The sequence below is a fragment of the Chanodichthys erythropterus genome, chromosome 3 (assembly GCF_024489055.1).
Source record: "Chanodichthys erythropterus isolate Z2021 chromosome 3, ASM2448905v1, whole genome shotgun sequence".
NCBI classification, from domain to species: Eukaryota; Metazoa; Chordata; class Actinopteri; order Cypriniformes; family Xenocyprididae; genus Chanodichthys; species Chanodichthys erythropterus.
The window spans coordinates 28,321,543-28,341,639 of NC_090223.1; the positions used below are offsets into that span (position 1 = coordinate 28,321,543).

Below are 20,097 nucleotides of genomic sequence, written 5' to 3' on the forward strand. Positions count from 1 at the left end.
GTTACCTTTGGTTTCACACTTACTCTGAATCTCAATGACCCTCTCTAGAGAGGCTGTGGCTTTTGGACAAGGTTTTTGTTGAAGCACCGTCAGTGGTAGAGGATCCAACTGCAACACACACACACACACAAAACATTAATAGAACAAGTAATAAAATAATATATGTTCATTTAATCCATAGGAACACTGTGGCTGCATCCCAAATCACATACAGTATGTGAACAGAGTAGTATGTAATTCACAGTATTTATACAGTAGGCAAAAAATACCTGGATGACCTACTAATTGGAGTGAGAAGTATGCACCCAATGGACACTATCCCATGAGACCATGGGAGAGGTTTTGTGAATGGCAGTGAAGTGACGCAACTGAGGCTGGTAGGCCACATGACAATGACAACATGGCGAATGTAGTACGTCTGTATAATTACACACACTAATTCTATATAGTAGGGGTGTAATGGTACATGTATTTGCCCCAAACCGTCACAGTATGGATGTCACAGTTTGGTTCACGCAGTCACACAACGAATACAGACGGCCACAGGCGATCCATGCTCCAATCCAGAAGGGGATGCGCGTAGTATCGCAATGCTGTTTGTTACCAGTAAAAAGCGCAGAAGAAGAAAAAGAAGAGATGGTCGATTGATGCGTTTACATGTAGGGCCCTATCACACACCCAACGCAATGCGGCACTAGGTGTGACGCAAGTGTTTTTTGCTAGTTTCAGAATTTATAATTTTCACGTCCTGCGCCACATTGTTTAAACAGCAAATTTGTGCACCCATGGGCGTGCTGGTCTGAAAACGAGGTGTGTTCAGGTGCATTGTTGGCGTGTTGCTACAGCTACTGTTATATTTCATTTATGAATTGGAATAGAAAATTAACTTAATGTAGATTTATAAGTAATAATTAGATGTTGAACTGAATGCAAAACCTGCATTATTTGAGTGTTGATTATTATATCGAAAAATAAATAGCTACTGAATTAATATTTTGGGTTGTGTTGTTAATTTTAACGTTTAATATTATAATAATGTGTAAGAAAGGTCTCCCTATATTGTTTACAGCATTAGCTAAGATTTTTTTACCCTTAAGAAAATGCTTAAATTAAATGAAAAATGTTCTGTTTAGTTTTCTTTCCCCCTGCTGTACCGACCCGTGACTTCAAAACCAAAGGACGTACCGAACCATCATGTTTGTGTAGCGTTACACCCCTACTATATAGAATGTACTTTTATACATCGATAGTAATTACTTCTTTTAAAGAAGTACCTACTCAGAGAGTAAGTGACTTTAAACACAGCCTATTCAAAGCTCATGTTCTGCTGATATTGATCTTACTGTTTTTACTGTTTAGGGTCCCAGACACACTAATGACACGTGTGTAAGAATAATAATAGTAATTTTGAAATTAACATCTTACTTACCCTACAAGATCTTTTAATATGTACTTCTGGCATAATTAAATGCTAGCAGGCAGATATTATTTAAGATTTAACCCTTTGTTTTATCACTGAGACCTCAAAACAGAACATAAGGGTTAAAACAGAACCGAGTTGTGCAGCTCAGATTTATAATCATATCGTGTGCTGGTTGGATGTGTGTGAATGAAAGACAGGCACCTCGTCTCCAAGCAATGCAGCCACGCAGGATTCGGATGCGTCACAGATGGCGGTAAGGTCGTGACCTCCTTCCAGTGCCAAAACCACACGGCCGCCAGCCAACTTCATCAACTGCTTAGTGAGATGGCCGAAACCTACGCAGAGAGCCAGAAGCATGCTGGGTAATTCATGAACTATAAATGAACTCAAAAGCCTTTAGCAATCCTTAATGTCCCCAATTTTAACAGGAATTTAGGTTTAAAATGTAAAAAAGACTACCATAATATTAAGTTAATACTGTTTAGTGGTACTACCAGTATGACAGCAATATTTATTGACCCACTGAACTGAGGTAGTCCAGGTATGACTGCATTTTAAATGGCCTTTTATGTGTATAATTCAACTCATCTGTGCAACTGAGGGTATAAATAGCTTTTGTGCCATCTGACCTCTGGTTCTGAAAATGGAAAAACGGCAAACTCACATTTGGCGGTGACGTTGTATCCACCGAGGGGGGACTGGTGGCCCTCCACAGCATCAAAGCCAGCTGACACTAGCACCACATCCGGGGAGAACTCATTGGCTATGGGCATTACCACCGTTCTACAAGCACACAGACAGGAAGTGTTTGAATTACAAATGATCTGCACAGACCCCCAAGAGAAGCCATCATCATATGAGTGTACTCAAAAAAGTTAACAAAACCATTTCATTTGGTCCGACAAAAATATTTTTAATGTTAAAAGGGGCTACATTTGGAATTTTTTCCTAACTGGCAGGAAGTACAGATCTTACCTGAAGGCAGTCAGATACTCCACATCACCCATAGGTGGCTCCACTCCACCTGTCCAGGCAATGTTGACGTTAAAGCCCTCTCCTGGGCCCACACCCACCTATAAAGAACCCATGAGAAAACCAGTTAGAAAAACAGTCAATTTTGGTCATATGACTACAGGAAGCCACCATTCACAAATTAAAGGGATAATTCACCCAAAAATGAAAAATCTGTCATCATTTACTCACTCTCATGTTGTTACAACCCTGTATGAGTTTCTTTCTTTTGCTGAACACAAAAGAAGATATTTGAAGAATGTGCGTAACCAAACATTTGATGGACCCCATTGTCTTCCATAGTATTTTTTTTCCAAACTGTGTAAGTCAATGGGCCCCATGGCCTGTTTGGTTACCCATATTCTTCAAAAGATCTTCTTTTGTGTTAAGCAGAAGAAAGAAATTCATACAAGTTGAGAGTGAGTAAATGACAGAATTTTCATTTTTGGATGAATTATCCTTTTAAGTAGCTTCACACAGTGACTGAAATGTTGTTACCTCCTCAGGAGCGCCACTGCCTGGGAAAAAGTTGCCATCGTCATAACGGTGCAGGGAAATGTACAGCACATTGGGGTCATTATAGAAAGCCTGCTGGGTCCCGTTTCCATGGTGAATATCCTATAAAAAGAAGTGGACTTTTAGAGAAGATTTTCATTTTCTTACTCATCTAAAATAAATCAGTACAATAATATTGCTTGCTACATGTGGACTGTAACATCACAGGCGGCTGTGTATTGCATGGAGCTCCTAAAAACTCACCCAGTCTATGATTAGGATCTTGCCCACCCCTAGTTTCTGCTGCAGGAGTTTGGCAGTGATGGCCACTGAGTTGAAGAAACAAAAACCCCTGCCAAGACACACACAGAGCAGTGGATATTTATGTGAAAGCGCATAAATGATTTATAAATCTAGATATCAAACATCTGACCACACAAAACTCACAGCAATCCAATGTTCAACATTTGGGGACTTTTATGTAGAATGAACACGCTTTAAACGACATATTAATATATTTCAATTTAAACATTTTATACAGGCTCTCAAAGGAGGCGTTTTAAACTACTTACATGGCAGTGGATTCCTCAGCATGATGACCAGGAGGACGGACCACCGCAAAACCGTTCTATCCATCACACAAAAATAGAAGAGAAAGAAGATGAGGCCACCATAAGAAAATGTGATGTAATGTAAGCAAAGGATATTTATGACAGAACATCAAGTCAACATGAATCCGTGGTCAGAGAAGCGGATATGAACCTTCAGCTCCCCAGCAGCAACTTTAAAGGCCAGCTCTATGACGCAGCCCACCGCCATGCGGACGGCACCCGACGAGTGCATCTCGTTCCACACTGTGTCGCTGTCCACCTAAAGAACATAAAATCATGTTACATATCACTATAAATGGTTAAACTGACCTAGTGTCACAAAATGATGCACTCAGAACTGATCTTATTTACTCCCTTAATAAAAGTCCATGGTTTTATTTGGGACAATTCATTAGTGCAAGATTATCAACATCAACAATAAAAATATTATTAATATTTAAACATTTAGATTTATTTTAATATTATACATAATAATAATAATAATAATTATTATTATTATTTAGATTTTTTTAAATATTATAATATAATAATAACACATAAAATATTATTATAAAATATATTATAAGTAAAACATTTTTATTATTATTATTATTAAAGGTGCATTATGTAACTTTTTTGTTCAAAATTAACATTTAAATAATAAATCAATAAATCATTAAACCTTCTAAAAACTGTTTTTGTCTCACCCTCATTCACTATGGTAAGCCAATTAATATATTTTAGACTTGACAGGATAATTTTTGCATGAAATTACAAACATACGCCACTCGTCTTTGTTTGTCTTTTCATCTTATAAAGAGGGAAAAGTTGCTTTGGCTACTTTGACGCATATGCGGTGTGCGAGTGGCATAAGTTAGTTGTCACAATGAGTAGTGTTTTCAAAAGTACCGACTTCGGTACCAAGTCGATACTGTAATACTAGCATTTCCTCCTAGCATTTTGAGCACTGTTGAGCGGATTCTTAAACACCTCTGATAGGCCATTGTGTCCACACGCTCAACAGATATGTCTGTGATTTGCTACAACGATCAACACTTCAAAATCACGTTGTTCACAGAGCGCTTACACAGATCCACACGGGAGCGTTTGAAAGCAGGCGTCTATCAGTGCATCCCTAATATATCCGCTGACAGACGCCTGCTTTCAAACGCTCCCGTGCATATGTGTGAGCGCTCAACAGCACTCAAAATGCTAAGGGGAAATGCTGGTATCATCACATTTTTAAAATTTCAGTACCGACTTGGTATCGAAGTTGGTACTTTTGATAACCCTACATGGAGCAGCTACATCTTGGGTTTTTGTATATGACGAGTACTGAAGGATTTAAAATGTCTGAAACTAAGCGTAGATGGTGTTTTTATTACTCAACAGGCGAGTAAAGTATATTATTGAATGGATAAATTGCCATTTGTAGCTCTCTAACAGAGTTCATTGTAAAGCTTTTTCTATTATGAAGAGTCATATTCATCCACACAGTCACGCAATGCCGAAGCACAACATTTTTCTAAAAAATGTTTTTACCTTTGTTTTTTTTACTGCTAGAGTCAAAAGTTACATAGTGCACATTTAATGACAATCACATTTACAATAACCAAAGGTAAGTAAGGTTGCACTGTTGAGGAACAAAATTATGTATCCAATAATATCTACATTTCACAATCCAAACAAATTTACATGTTTTCTGTTTTGCTTCTTCTATTACATATAGTTCAATGCAATTCATTCTTTATTAAATAAGTGTGACGAATGGACAGAAAAATGAACAAACGTACCCCAATGCCTCCACACGGTAGGACAGCGTACATTTTCTGACTTATCGGGCCTAGAAAATTAAAAAAGGAAATTAGAAGCTGATCTGAAGGAGTGTTATGTTTAGGCCCACATCTGTTGTTCACACATTATCTATTCAGGTAATGACATAATTGGCTATGCTTATTCAGTTCAGTCTCAAGGATGCTCACTGGATGATGCTGACGCAACTATCATCTGTTTCACTGATATACAAAGAGCACTCAAGGTCAAAACAGTCTGCACTTCTTCAAAGTGTGTCTCATATAAAAGTGGAGGTGGTGGAGTGATGGCAACCCTGTCCGCAGCTGAACCTTCTCACCCTCACCCTCACACATACACACACACACACACACACTTTGCTGGTGACTCAGAAGCGGGGGTGGGCAAATGTCTAGGACCTAAAAAAAGCCTAGGCGTCTGTCAAAGGAGGTTTGCTTAAGCAACCCATCAGATTGGAAGCAAGCAAGGGAAGCTTTTTGTGGATGGTGTACTTGGAGGAGAATCATGTTTTGGTGTCCTAAATCAAAACGGCAGCAACTCTTTACACACATCACAAAAGAGAGCTTCTAAAACACACCTAAAAGTTTCTTGCTGTCCAGTTTCTGTCGGTTCAGGGGACTGGTGCCGTAGAGCAGCGTGTGGTACTCAGAATGAACGGTTTGGATTTCATCTAGTGTGGCCTTCCTTCCCCTGATCCTCTGCACACAAACAAACATAGAAAGTACACTGAGATAGAATTCATGATTTACCAAACCATTGCAGATGGCCTCACTTGTTTTAATTTAATTTGTGATTAAATATTTTTTAAAAGCCATTATAAATTATTCAGACAATTTTGTTAAAAATCTCATATTTTTTCAGATTTTCCATGACTGTTTCCATGAATAGCTGTGAAATTTTACCACTAAATGACTGGTTAGATTATCTTATATTTAAAAATATGCTGCTCAAAATGATTCAGTTGTGTACACTACCATTCAAAAGTTTGTGGTGTGTAATTTTTTTTCGTGTTTTTGAAATTAGTCTCTTATTCGCAACAAGGCCGCATTTATACAGTAACGCACAGTTAAAACAGTAATATTGTTAAAGGTGCCATCAAATGCTTTACAAGATGTTCGTCATGCATGCTGCATGCATGCTTCGGGTCATGTGAGTATGGTATATATTTGGATGTTTACATTTGATTCTGAATGAGTTTGATGGTGCTCCGTGGCTAAAGCTAACATTACACACTGCTGGAGAGATTTATAAAGAATGAAGTTGTGTTTATGAATTATACAGACTGCAAGTGGCTCTTGTCTCCGTGAATACAGTAAGAATTCACGGAGCATATGTTGAGATTCGCCTGTTCTTCGGAGGTCTTTTAAACAAATGAGATTTATATAAGAAGGAGGAAACAAAGGAGTTTGAGACTCACTGTATGTCTTTTCCATGTACTGAACTCTTGTTATTCAACTATGGCAAGATAAATTCAATTTTTAATTCTAGGGCACCTTTAAATATTATTATACTATTTGAATTTATTTTAAAATTTAATTAATTCCTGTGATGAAAATCTGAATTTTCAGCATCATTACGCTGGTTTTCAGTGTCACATGATCCTTCAGAAATCATTCTAATATGATGATTTGCTGCTCAAGAAACATTTCTGATTATTTTTTTAAGGATTCTTTGATGAATAGAAAGTTTAAAAGAACTGTATTTATTTGAAATAGAAATCTTTTGTAACATAAATTAACTTTTAAATAGAAAGAGCTGAACTTTCAGGTATTTTTTTGAATGGAAAGAGATGAGCTTTAACATGTTGAGTGTTTCTGGCTATTCTTCCACCGTTCCAGAAGGTGGCACACTCACCTCACAGCGACCAAGCAGGCCCGTTTCCTGCAACCTTGACCAAACACTCTGAATGCGACCGGCGTGTTCGGGATGGATGTTTGTGTTCCCACACATGCACTGGTGCTTTAGCATGAAGGTGTCGTACACCAGCCCTGCAGAGAGAGTGAGGGAAATTATTACAAACAACAGTCTAGTTATCAGTTTCTGTCCCATACAAAGTAAAAATACCATGAATTCCGTTCAATCAACTAAGGATACTGTCTTTTAGATCAGTTCTCCAATCTGTCTTGTTCGACTGATTGACAGCAGTGCAGTGTACCTGTTGTGAAGAGATGCTTAATGGGCACCTCGTTCAGGGGTGCTGCTTTAAGACTAGAAGTGACGGGGGACGACTGTGCCCTTCCCAGGGGTCTGTGGGGCATTCCCGTGATGGACAGGGAGGCCTGGAACACATTCAGTTGCTGCACATGCTGCTGGTCCAAATACTGTGGAAAGAACATTAATCATTATTAATTCATTACAATTCAGCAGCTCAGTTCATCTCAGTTTAATTTAGTTCAGTACACTTTGAATCAGTTCTGGTCAGTACAATTTAATTCAGTTCTGTTTGGTACAGTACAGATTTATTCATTAAACTTTAAACAAGTTCAGTTCAGTTTACTTCAGTACAGTTTCATTAAGTTCAATAAACTATCAACAATATTTCATGTAATTCAGTTTTGTCAGTCACATCACTTCGGTGTGAACATGAACATAAGCATAGAATGTAAACTTGTGTCATCTGATGGGTGAAATGTCAGGACAGAACAACAGTTACAGCCATCAATCAACAGAGTGTGTATGTGACAGTGTTGGTATTAACCAAAACTTAACTATAAAAAAAAAATCAGTTTCTGTAAATTGAAAAAAAAAATAAAAATAAAAAAAAAATATATATATATAATATCTGAAATAAAATCTATAATAATATAAAATATTATCAAATGCATTGAAAGTCTTTGGGATGTGCTGGAGTAGACTTTAAAGAGTGCTTGACTCCTGCATTGTCAATACAAGATCTTGACCAAAAATGTATGCACATCTTGGAAATATGGAAATAACATCACATCATTTATTTCCATCAAGAGGCGCATCACTTTGACAATGCAAGAGTTGAGCACTCTATAAAGTCTACACCAGCACATCATAAAGACTCAAATGATTGTTTAAGAAATAAAAATCTACACACTCCAATTAGAGTTAAAACAACTGTTCCCAAAAATATAACATGCTAGAAATATAATTATCACAGCAAAAATGATCCAGATATTGACTCTTAAGCATTTGCCTATTAAAATCCAACAGCAACTTTTTTGGTCAAGCAGTGTGCATATAAAAACAAAATTTCCTTGGCAACTGAAATAAATAAGTTGAAGTACTAAAATTACTAAATTTAATTATTTAATAAAATTGTAAGCTACAGAAATATAAAAAACAAGAACGAATAAAGCTAGTAAAACATAAATTTGACAAAAGTGCTAAACTAAAACGTATACTAAAATTAAAATGAATACTTTCAATGAAAAAATATTAATAAATACTCTAATTCTATATAAATTATACTAAAATAACACTGGAGTGTGTAAGTGTAAGTTAGGATCATTACAGACTAAACATCAATTCAAGCACATGGTCTGGACCATCTCACCAAAGAAACCCAGCGAACATTTGCCAAAAACCTACTCAAAAGTCTCCTGCAGTAAACAGCCTTAGAATCTGCTCTATGTCAGAGGAGCAGAACGAACGTGTGCGTGCGTGAGCAGCAGCGAGACAGCCGCTGATGCAGTACAACGTACAATGGAAGTCCATGCGAGATGATGGGATTCTTACTAGTTGTTTTTTTCTTGCATGAGAAATTGAGTATGAAGGTATGTCAACACACACACACATCCACAATTCCCTTCTTTATGCCAACTCTCTCTTTATTCGAGACACTAAAGCCATGCAGCATCTGTCTCTCTCACTGTGGCAGGTGACGGGGGCTCAATTTGTATTCAAGACACTCGGCAGCAAGCAGAGGCATTCACACACACACACATGCGCGCACACACACACAAGGACGTAGGTGGGGGTGTTTTAATGAGAAGGAAAGGCCAGCTAGGGGCCGTGACTGACCAAAGTGACATGGAGTGTTTCGTATATCGCTGCCTCAATGGTGACTGCATGTCACTGCATAACATACACACACAAACACACACTGCGGCGTGTCACGTCACCCTGGTGGGCTGTGATTGGGTGTGAAGTGCAGGGCAGCAAAGGCGGGCGGGGTCCGGAGGAGGAGATGAATCACCAAGGAGAGATGAGTCAGAGAAGGTCCATTCACGGAGGAGTATATGTGAAGATGTGTGTGTGTGTATGAGTCTGCCGCTGCGCGAGGAGGATGCAGTCTGAATTCTAATGCCGTGCTCTTTTGAAATTTTTTCTCAATGATTGCAGGCAGAGCGAACGCGAGGAGGAGGGTGTTGCTCTTCTTTCAATAATTCTCTCTCCCTCTCATTCACTCTCACTCATTCATTTGTTTTTCCTTCCTCCCTCCCTCACAACCACGGGTCTGTGTTAAGATCAAAATGAGCTCTTTTGGAGGATCAAATCTGCAAATGCAAATGAACGGGCTGGAATACATATCAGTGGCGTGCAGGGGGTAAAATGGGGAGGCAAAGTCCTCGCATTTTTGTTTTTATAAAATCAAATGTAAAATCAAGTCCCATTTATACTTAATATTGTCACAATTTCCAAGTCAAAAAACATTACATTACATCCAAAAAAAAAAAAAAAAACACGGACCCCTGCTGTAAGTCACATTTTGTATTTTTTGAGGAGGCACTTTTGCTCCTAAAATAAAAAAAATTAAAATTAAAATTAAATTTAAAAAATAATGCATATTATCAATAGATTAAGTACACACTACAAAACTGGAAATAAATTAAAACTTAATTTAAATTTAACTTAAATTTAAGATAACATTTAAATAAAAATAAATTCAACTTAAAAAGTAATATTTAACTATAATATATATAAAAAAGCACATAACAAAACTACTTTCAGTATTAAACAAAAATTTTAAATGAAAATCAAAATTATAAAAAAAAGCTAACTCAAAATATTAATAAAAACTATAATAGAATATAAATGATACTAAAATTTCACTAGTAAAATATGAATAAACCTACTCAAGTATGGTTTTAGTTCAAAGTTCATAAAAATAATAGTATCTTGCTAATATGACCATAATATAAACAGTATTTTGAAGAATACCATGGTATTACTAAGATGTTAATTAAAAAAATAAAAATAAAAAAAGCAGTATAGCTATTGTACCAAATCCAAAATTCATGAAGAGCTCAACCTCTTAAAAAGGTACTACAGTACAGTGATTGTATCAGATGGTAAAACCATGGTACTTTTTTTGCAAGATAAGAATAAATCCAAGAATAAAGTGCAGCTCTATATAGCTCTTTGGCAAAACTTGCCTCAAGCCCATTCTGGTTCCTGAGTTTCATGTCAAAGTTTAATAATTTGAGATAGGAGTTTGTTTAAATCTCTTACTCTGAAGTATGAGCAATAGTAATACCTTAAAGCTAAACACCTAAGCAAGCACTGCTAACTAGATAGACCTTTGCTCCCAGAGGAACCTCCACCAAGTCGATTTCATTGCATCTTTCCATCTAGCAATTATTTATATGTTTCTTTTTCCCTCTTCTCATCTGCTCCCTCCAGCCTCCAGTGGTGAGTCACTGGTGGGAGGAAGAGAAGAGAGCAATCTTCCTCTTTAATCCCTCCTTTACAGGGGGCGAAAATGCTGCAATCGCTCTGGTTGAGAGGGATACCCTCGATCTCCAGTCACCAAGCCCCCGCATGTGCGTCGCAACACTCATCGGGAAGTTGCCTACGCACTTAAGCTCTCGAAAAGTGCAGTGACAGAAACATCGGAAAGACGTTCAGATGGATCTTAAAAGCCGAACAACAACACAAAATCCACACAAATTTGAGCCACAGCTGCTTCTAGTTTAATAAATACAAAATGAAATAAATTTAAAAAACATCTAAGCTAAGTGATGCACATAGGTTTTGAACGGTGACTCATGCATAGTCACTGCGCTGCCTTGTCATGACTGGCTGTTCAGCACTAAAGTCACTAAAGTTTCTGAATAGGTTTTGATTGCATTGCATGTTATGCAAAATAGAATGGGGATGGGAAAGACAATAAAGGAGAAAGGGATAAATATAGAAAGCTGTCTGTATCTGTTGTTATTAGAATGGTGGACAAAGGTTAACAGCATTTTTAGAAGGTTCGAGATCCTTAGAAGTTCAGGAAACTAGCTAAACATGCAAAGTACATATTTGCAGCTCTGTAAATCACATTAAATTTTGTGTGTCATTTTTTCCCATGTTAAAATACCAATGTTGTTAGACCAGGGGTAGGCAAGTTCAGTCCTAGAGAGCCGCTGTCCTGCAGAGTTTAGCTCCAACCATGAAAAAAACCCTTCAGCTGCCTATAGCCTTAGCAATCCTGAAGAGCTTGATTAGCTTGTTCAGGTGTGTTAGACTAGGGTTGGAGCTAAACTTAGCAGGACAGCGGCTCTCTAGGACTGAATTTGCCTACCCCTGTGTTAGACCAATGGCAGATGATGGAGTTCAAGAAACCTCTTTGAAAATAGGCATTATTTTTGCAATTCCGTTTTATGACACAAGTGTTGCAGAAATAAAACTCTTCACCTTTAACTTAAACAAAAATCTCAGTATAAAAAAAGCTGTAATTGGTCACCTGGCCATAGGGGGCGCCCTCTTCATCACATTCTCTCAGTTCAATTGCTTCATCTTCATCATCATCTTCCTCCAAGTCACTTTCTGTGCTTTCTCCCTTCAACGGGACCAGACGTTCCGAAGGGGGTGTGGTCTCACCGGAGCTATCTTTATGTAGCCCCTCCCTTACATGATCAGGCGCCTCCCCTCGCTCGTCCTGCATTTCTGTTGTTTCCGTAAGCTCCTCCTCCGTCTCCTCTGGGTGAGTAGGAGGCTGCCTTGGAAGCTCCGCCCCTTTGGAGAGGATCTGAAACGAAGGTGGGGCTCGTTGGCAATTTTAACTAAATAGTTCAAACCACATAAACCAAAGAATTGTTTTGCTTGAATGATTGCTGGCCAGACATCAAACATACCATCACAGCTTCCTCTACCTTATTTAGTTGGTAGTGTTTCTGTTTCTCAAGGAAGTGCTGGTGCTGCTGTTGCATTACGAGGTGCTGCAGGGCCTGCGGTGTTTGCGGCAGGGGTGCTGACTGTGTACGGCTCAGCGGTCGGTGCCTAGGCAACTTATTCACTGTACGCATGCTGTTGGACACCCGCTCACCCGTTACCAGCGGAGACTGTCCATACATGGGAACTGTGGGATAAAAATAAAGAGATGAAGACAGAAAGTGTGAGCTATTACACATACCTGATTAACTTTGTTTGGACATTCCAGGAAGGTTATGAAGCAATGCAAAATTTGTAGCTAAACGCTTTTCCCATAACACTACTGATATTGTAGAAAAGATTGTGACCTTTGAAATGTCTTGTTCACACATAGTTCCTCTTGTGCAACACACATATATACACAAAACCCCATTCATATTTTCAGCCATAAAGCTAGCCATATAAGCAAGTCATCAAAAACAGGGGTAAAGCATGACCGTAAGACATGAAACAAGCGCAAGTACTTGAACTGTTCTAGCTACACAAGCTCCATTTTATTTGTTGCTCTTTTCTGAAATGTGCTGTCTCAAGGGATACTGCAGTGGACATTAATACATTTTGTCTTTCTATGGTCAGTTTCCTCTTTCAGGTCAACTACTGGCAGTTTGAAGAGTATTTATCATATTCAACGCAAGAGAATTTTACCCAAAGCAAATAACTGCATTTGACGTAAGATGACTGTATTCTTTAAGGTATTCTTTAAGTTTTTTTGTACCTGCGAGAAGTGCACTCTGTTGACGAGCCTGCTCCAAGAGTAGGACGTGCTGGAGCAGCGAGGAATGGCTACTGTGGCTATTAGAGGCGGAAGGGGGCTCGGGGTCATGGGGTGACCCGGTGGGAAGGCACGCTGGCAGGGACGATGTGCTGATGAACTTCCCTGTCAGTGCCCCACCTTGACGCAAACTCTGGATTGTCTGCCGCTCTGCCTCCTGCTGGGCACCAAGTTTCTGGGGGGCCTAGAGTAGAGAAGAAGAGAACGAGAATTTATTCTGCAGACTTGGGAATATTGGTAATGTTTTTAATTTTTGGTTTAGATATGGATTCAGGGTTGACTCTGTTTTCTGAGTAATATAATTTCCCAATAGAACTTAAACCAGAAGAATTTAATAAATTATGTTTAAGAGATACTGAACTCTGGCATGAGGTGCACAGCATTGGATCTTCATTTGAGATCAAGAATTTGTGTGTGATTCTGGAATGTCCTAATCGGCATTGTGTACGTATACTTGATCTGATCCCAGTGACTGTTCAAACTAAAGATGCAACTTTTACCCAGAGTTGGGTTCATCTAGAGCTTACATACAGTTAGTTGTTCGCACACTGATCCCATTCATTTTGCCATTTCTTGGGAATGTTAAGCTGCTTCTTGCTATTAAGCTGCAACCCAAGTACCAGAGTCTATAAGGCTGTTTCCACTGCTTGGAACAAATCAGAACAGGTTTGATTCCATTCCAACTGCCTACCTTTTTACATACTTTTGGGTCCAAAACTGCAGTACACATATCCCGTATCCAAGAGCACATTTCCAAGCAGAGGTGTGCATCTGACTTCTGATAAATCACTTTTACTTCAGCCAAACTCTTGAGTCTAATCCAAAAACCCTAGTGTGAAATCACCCTAATAATCTAGCAATCCTACTAGGGTTCAGCCTACACCACTTGCTAACTCTGAATCACCTCAACTTTCACAAAGCCACCAGGTTTATGCAGAGGACACTCACTGTGATGTGTGCGTTGGCAGGCAGTCCCAGAGAGATGTTGGGCAGAGATGGAGATGTGTAAAGGGTAAGGGGACTTGGTGTCCCATCTCCAGTCAAAGACTGATGCAGAGAACGCAATTGCTGCCGAATGAGAAAACAAGAGAAAGACATAAGTCCCACAAGACAAACAACAAGACCTATATTTCAGGATGTACACTTCAAACACCACAACTTTGAGGAAAGAAGCCGTTTTATCTCAGGAAGGAATCCCAGACAAGATGTTTTGACATGGCTTGATTTGATTACTAAGTTTTATTTTTGACGGGGAAAGCAGCATGAATTGTCTGTATTTGGGAATGGAGGAGCACCAACTTTTTCAGCTGCCTTGTTCAGGAAATCAGCTATGCAGTTATAAGGATAATTAAAATGGGGTTTGCATTGTCTCATTTTCTAATGTCTAATGAGTAAAAAACGACCCAAAAGAGAGCTAAGCGAGAAATACAGAGAAATTCTGAGTGCTGGTAATCCCATCATCTAACCATAGACTTGGAGTGCAGCCATTTTTTAAAGCCAAAGAACAAAAACTAATGGATCTGCTTTACAAGGCAACGTTTATTCATCCCCAAAGACGCAATTTAAGCCTTTCATTATAAGTTGTTTATTGGGCTACGTCATTCTCACTCTCACTCAAAGGTTACACTCAGAAAAGACGAGGTAGAGAGAGACAAAGCAGACATTCCGTGGCAAAGTGCCCTAACTGCAGCTGCGATGATATTCTCCTTCGCATTTATCCATCACTTCTCTTGAGGTTGTACTGCTAGGCTACAGAGGCTCTGGAATATCGATCTTAGACTATTTTTTGGGAAGTGGTATGCAGCTTTCGCATGCCGGACAGAGCTAATGAGGTGATTCTTAGGTCATCCCCACTGGTGCCTATTTGAAGGGATTTACTTTTTTGCTGGTTGATGAGACTGACAAACTTATTTTTTCTCTTTGAAAAATCCTAGTACACCCCATCCTCCATCACATCCACTGGCAATACTGAAACATAATAAAAGATACTATTTAAAGGGATGCTAAAATCTAATGTTTTCTATCATTAGGAAAACAGGAGTCATAGTCAACACTCAACACAATGTGTACCACTAGCAGAACCATTTTGTAAAAGTATGAATGTGATCAAACCTCTTTGGCAAACATGCAAAACCCCTTATTTATAGACATGGACTGCGATAAGGGCAGTACAATCAAAATCATACTTCACACTATAAGTAATGGTATACAGGTTAAAGTACATATAATATTTATTGCTGAAAATTAAAAACATTTTTAAAAAAAATTAAAGGTGCCCTAGAACTTTTTTTAAAAAGATGTAATATAAGTCTAAGGTGTCCCCTGAATGTGTCTGTGAAGTTTCAGCTCAAAATACCCCATAGATTTTTTTAAATTTATTTTATTAACTGCCTATTTTGGGGCATCATTATAAAATGAGCCAATTCAGGGCTACTGGCCCTTTAATTCTCCTGCTCCATGCCCACAGAGCTCGCGCTTGCCTTGAACAGTGCATAAACAAAGTTCACACAGCTAATATAACCCTCAAATGGATCTTTACAAAGTGTTCGTCATGCATGCGGCATGCATGCGTCAGATTATGTGAGTATTGTATAATGTCATATTGTTTACATTTGATTCTGAATGAATTTGAGGCTGTGCTCCGTGGCTAACGGCTAATGCTACACTGTTGGAAAGATTTATAAAGAACGATGTTATGTTGAGATTCGCCTGTTCTTCGGAGGTCTTTTAAACAAATGAGATTTATATAAGAAGGAGGAAACAATGGAGTTTGAGACTCACTGTATGTCATTTCCATGTACTGAACTCTTGTTATTTGACTATGCCAAGATAAATTACATTTTTCATTCAAGGGCACCTTTAAAAAACAAATATTATAATTATTATTCTATTATTATTCTATGTATATTTTTATATTAATATTATATATAAACATTAATATAATTACCTCATTTATGATACCTATTTTGATATAAAAACATGTTAAAGGTACATATCATAACGTATTGCAGAAAATTAAAAACCTTTTTTTAATTAAAAACATAAATATTATAATTATTCTATGCATATTTTATAATTATATATATATATATATATATATATATATATATATATATATATATATATATATATATATATATATATATATATATATATATATATATATATATATATTATACATATATAATAAATTACCTTAAATTAAAACATGTTAATGGGGGGGGGGTAATATTATAATTATTATTCTATGAATATTTTATAATATTAATATTATATATAAATATAAAAAATATAAAATATTTCTCTCATTTATGATACCTATTTTTATATAAAAAACAATTTTAATTTGATTATTTTCTATTTCTCAAAAAGTACAATTACTCATAACAAATAAAAGGTAAGTCTGACCTTCGTGCGTGTGTTTTGTGTTTTGTTTTGCATTTAATACACTGGTCATCCAAAATCAAACACTAGCTCATTCAAATGCAGTGTTCCTCCCCTACAGCTTCAAGTCCTCTGTGGCATGTGCACACACAATTTCTCTGGCTCTCAAGGTTAAGACTAGCTGCTTAGCATGCAGGGTTGACCCCAGGCAGCTTCCTGCTGTCCATCCAGAGCAACTGTGGCCATTCTAGAGCTTACAGATACAACTCACTGCAAGGCTGACTTTCAGAGCGTGTTTTTTTTTTTTTAAGGATTAACATACCAATGTTAGCTCAAGCCATCACAAGGCTCCGTACGGTAGATTGTTTCCATAGAAACTGTGTCATTACCTAGGTGAAGCTGAATTTATTGTGTCTTTTTTCATCCCTAACCTATTGTGAACCAAGGGGAGAGCAAGAGAGGAAGAGAAGCAAACGTGTAGGGGGCAAGTCTCTCACCTCAGCGTGGATGTTCGGGACGGATCCGCTGGAGCCATTCTCGGCAATGGCACAGTTAGAGCTGTTCGGAGAACTGGGACCCGAGCCAGGGGCACTGCTGCACATAGAGGACACTGAAACACACAGATTTCAACAATCACATTTTAGCTGCATCAGTAGGAAATATCGCTGATGATTTCACAATATTTTGTGACTGACTGAACCCATTTTAATGCATCAGCAGGATGTTAAACTGTTCCCTTCCTCCAAGCTCTTTTATATTAACAGTACAGAAATCACACAATACCCACGTGTTCATTATTTATGTTTGAAAATCTTCACACTTGTCATGTGACGGCAGAGGTCTGTTATTCACAGCCCGTTTAAACACTCCTCAGGTGCAGATATAGTCTGAGAATTACATCTTCCATATAAACTCTCTGTTTTGTGAAGCTGAATGCACACCTACACCAAACCTTTTTATTTTTACTAAATTAATATACATTTTAATAATAATGAATTCAAAAAATTACATATTGTTGTATTATATCAAGGAAATGCAATTACTCTGCGTCCTTGTCTTAGATTTTAAATGCCTGTTGCTACACATTTGGCCAATGTATTAAATATTAGGGATTGCTTTCAATTATTTATTTTTGTTTGTTTCTAAGAAAACCCACCGGCTGTGAGGTGAAGACAACATGTCCCAAGTAGGGCTGCAACTAATGATTATTTTGATAATCGATTAGTTGGCTGATTATTTTTTCGATTTATCAGACAAAAATCCTAATTTTATTTATTTTTATTTTATTGACAAAAAAAAAAAAAAAAAAAAAAAAAAACACACTATTGCACATCCTGCCCAATGTACTTCAAACAACTGTGCCAGCTAAATGCTATGAAAACATACAGTAATTTATTAGACTAGATGTCATAATAAAGAGAGAACACAAATATTTTAGGAATCTATCAAAAACTTGTTTGAAACTAAAAATGGTATTGCCATTTATTAGGAAAATAAACTGAAACAACTAAATAGTTTCTAAATAATATTCACACATAATATTAAAAAAAACTTGAGAATCTGAGAAAGAAAAAAAAAACAGCTATGAAGTGTTTTACTTTTTCCTGCCTTTCTTGTAAAACAGTAAAATCAAAAATTCACGGATAATAACAATAAATATATTGTAACTTTAGAAATACTGCTGTAACTAAAGCGTTTACACATACTGGTGGATTAACCATTACAGAAACATGAAAAATGATTTTAGCACCAATACTGATAGATTAGGCTGCCCTGACCTGTGTGGCACAAATCATACATTTGGGTATCAGATGTCTAATAACTTTAGCACTGTATAGTGAATATAGTTTAAATCTCTACTCTACATTAAAAATGAAGATAGTAATAAAGATAATAATAAAGAAAAACACAAACTCAGTGTTAACCAACAGGCAAGATAAATGTTCTGCAGGAACACACGTTCACTCTGGACACAATCACCTCTTACTGTCATTTCTTTATCCTGTAAACAGGCTATAAGAAAAGTCTTACATTTATTTTCAATTAGTTCTCCCTTTACAGTTACTACTATCATAAAATACTTGAATGACATGTTTACTTTTAAATCTAAATTTAACTTTAAACAACAGATATCCGACATTGACAGATGTCCGACGCTCATTCAGTAAAGTTTGAAGTTTAACGCAGAGTGTCAGGACGAGCCTTTATGCAAAATGGAAATGCTCACGTAAATTTGTAACATTTACAGATAAGGATATAGCAGTAGAATGAACGTTTTGTGCTGAGGACGCACGTGCATCTGTCAAAGTGCCTGACAGGGCAAGCCATTACACTAATGCATTAGCTTGAAGCGTCATCAAGCTACGCCTTTGTTTTGAATAGGCTCTAGCAAACAGAAAATTTTACATATTGCACCTTTAAGTTATTGACATTAATTATATCTGCATATGTTGGTTCTGTTCTGTTTACCCTAGGGGGGTTATTGCTGCTCTCCCTGCTCTTATCCATGCTAGGCTGCATGGATGTGCAGGAAGTTCTTGCCTAGAACAGAACCATACCGCCAATACAAACTCTATGCGTTATCAATTATATTTGACGATAGTGGTCCTGACAGAAAGTGTAGTTACTGCATTCATGGCCCAAACCTGTTTTAATGCCTTCCTGTCCTGTTACCCATGAGGTTATGCAAACAGTTCTGTATTCTCACATAATGTTTACCTGAGATCTCAATTGCCCTTTTCTTGAAGGTGCTGATCACAGTACCATCTTTCCGTCTAAGCAGTGGGCTGCTCCTCCTCTCAGCCACCTTCTGTTTTAACCGTGAACGTACCTTCAGATTGGGCTCAGAGGCTAAACGAGAGAGAGAAAGAAAAAAGTTCAATCACTTTGAAGAGTACAAGCACATCTGCATGATTTGGGATATCACATATGTCTGTAGAACTAATGGCGCAAGATGAATTGCACAGCAAAGTTTACCAATTACACTTAGGGGCTTGTTTAAAATCACCAACCGTATGTATAAGCAATTATAATAGTGATGTTTGCCTTAATGAGCACTACTAATGAGGCTTTGGATCTGTCACTCTTATGCATCAGGACCATGGACAGCAACCGCACATCCCTCTCTGTTTCTCTCCCTCTCTCTCATACACACACACACACACACACTCACACACAGACAGAGCTGTAGATAAAAGTTATATTTACAGTGTGCCGATTTTATCTCTTGTTGATTCCGGAGATGACGGGCCAAATTAAACTAATTGAAGTAAAAAAGGATTTGAAAGAGGAAAAAAAAGGAAGGAATTGGGGCAATTATCCAAACATGCCGTGTGTAATGCGGCTTGACCGAGCCCTGTGTTTTTTCTGGGCCCGTTTGTGCGTCATAGCCACACTGGGCATATAGAGCAGAAAGGACTTTAGCGCCTAATGCTATCAGTGACTTTAGTATGGATTTAATTAGATTTAAAATAAAAGTGTGAGACGAGGGGGAGGGGAGGTGA

The 20,097-nt window shown here is 37.6% G+C and overlaps 1 protein-coding gene across 11 annotated transcripts in view; it reads right to left on the bottom strand.

Annotated features, from left to right (window-relative positions):
• The window catches only part of hdac5 (histone deacetylase 5), an 83,389-nt gene that overhangs the window by 4,496 nt on the left and 58,796 nt on the right, over window positions 1-20,097 (bottom strand). For 10 of the 11 annotated variants that reach the window (XM_067381635.1, XM_067381633.1, XM_067381634.1 and 7 more), the window contains 18 exons: window positions 19,313-19,444; window positions 17,092-17,204; window positions 14,159-14,278; window positions 13,154-13,394; window positions 12,363-12,586; window positions 11,972-12,256; window positions 7,487-7,652; window positions 7,186-7,319; window positions 5,909-6,029; window positions 5,313-5,362; window positions 3,692-3,799; window positions 3,502-3,557; window positions 3,194-3,281; window positions 2,933-3,052; window positions 2,399-2,496; window positions 2,088-2,206; window positions 1,625-1,758; window positions 24-108 (listed from right to left, as the gene is read on the bottom strand). In XM_067381635.1, coding sequence (XP_067237736.1) covers window positions 24-108; window positions 1,625-1,758; window positions 2,088-2,206; window positions 2,399-2,496; window positions 2,933-3,052; window positions 3,194-3,281; window positions 3,502-3,557; window positions 3,692-3,799; window positions 5,313-5,362; window positions 5,909-6,029; window positions 7,186-7,319; window positions 7,487-7,652; window positions 11,972-12,256; window positions 12,363-12,586; window positions 13,154-13,394; window positions 14,159-14,278; window positions 17,092-17,204; window positions 19,313-19,444 — 2,394 coding nt within the window. The remainder of the gene's footprint in view (window positions 1-23; window positions 109-1,624; window positions 1,759-2,087; window positions 2,207-2,398; window positions 2,497-2,932; window positions 3,053-3,193; window positions 3,282-3,501; window positions 3,558-3,691; window positions 3,800-5,312; window positions 5,363-5,908; window positions 6,030-7,185; window positions 7,320-7,486; window positions 7,653-11,971; window positions 12,257-12,362; window positions 12,587-13,153; window positions 13,395-14,158; window positions 14,279-17,091; window positions 17,205-19,312; window positions 19,445-20,097) is intronic. The other variant, XM_067381632.1, reaches the window with a different exon arrangement.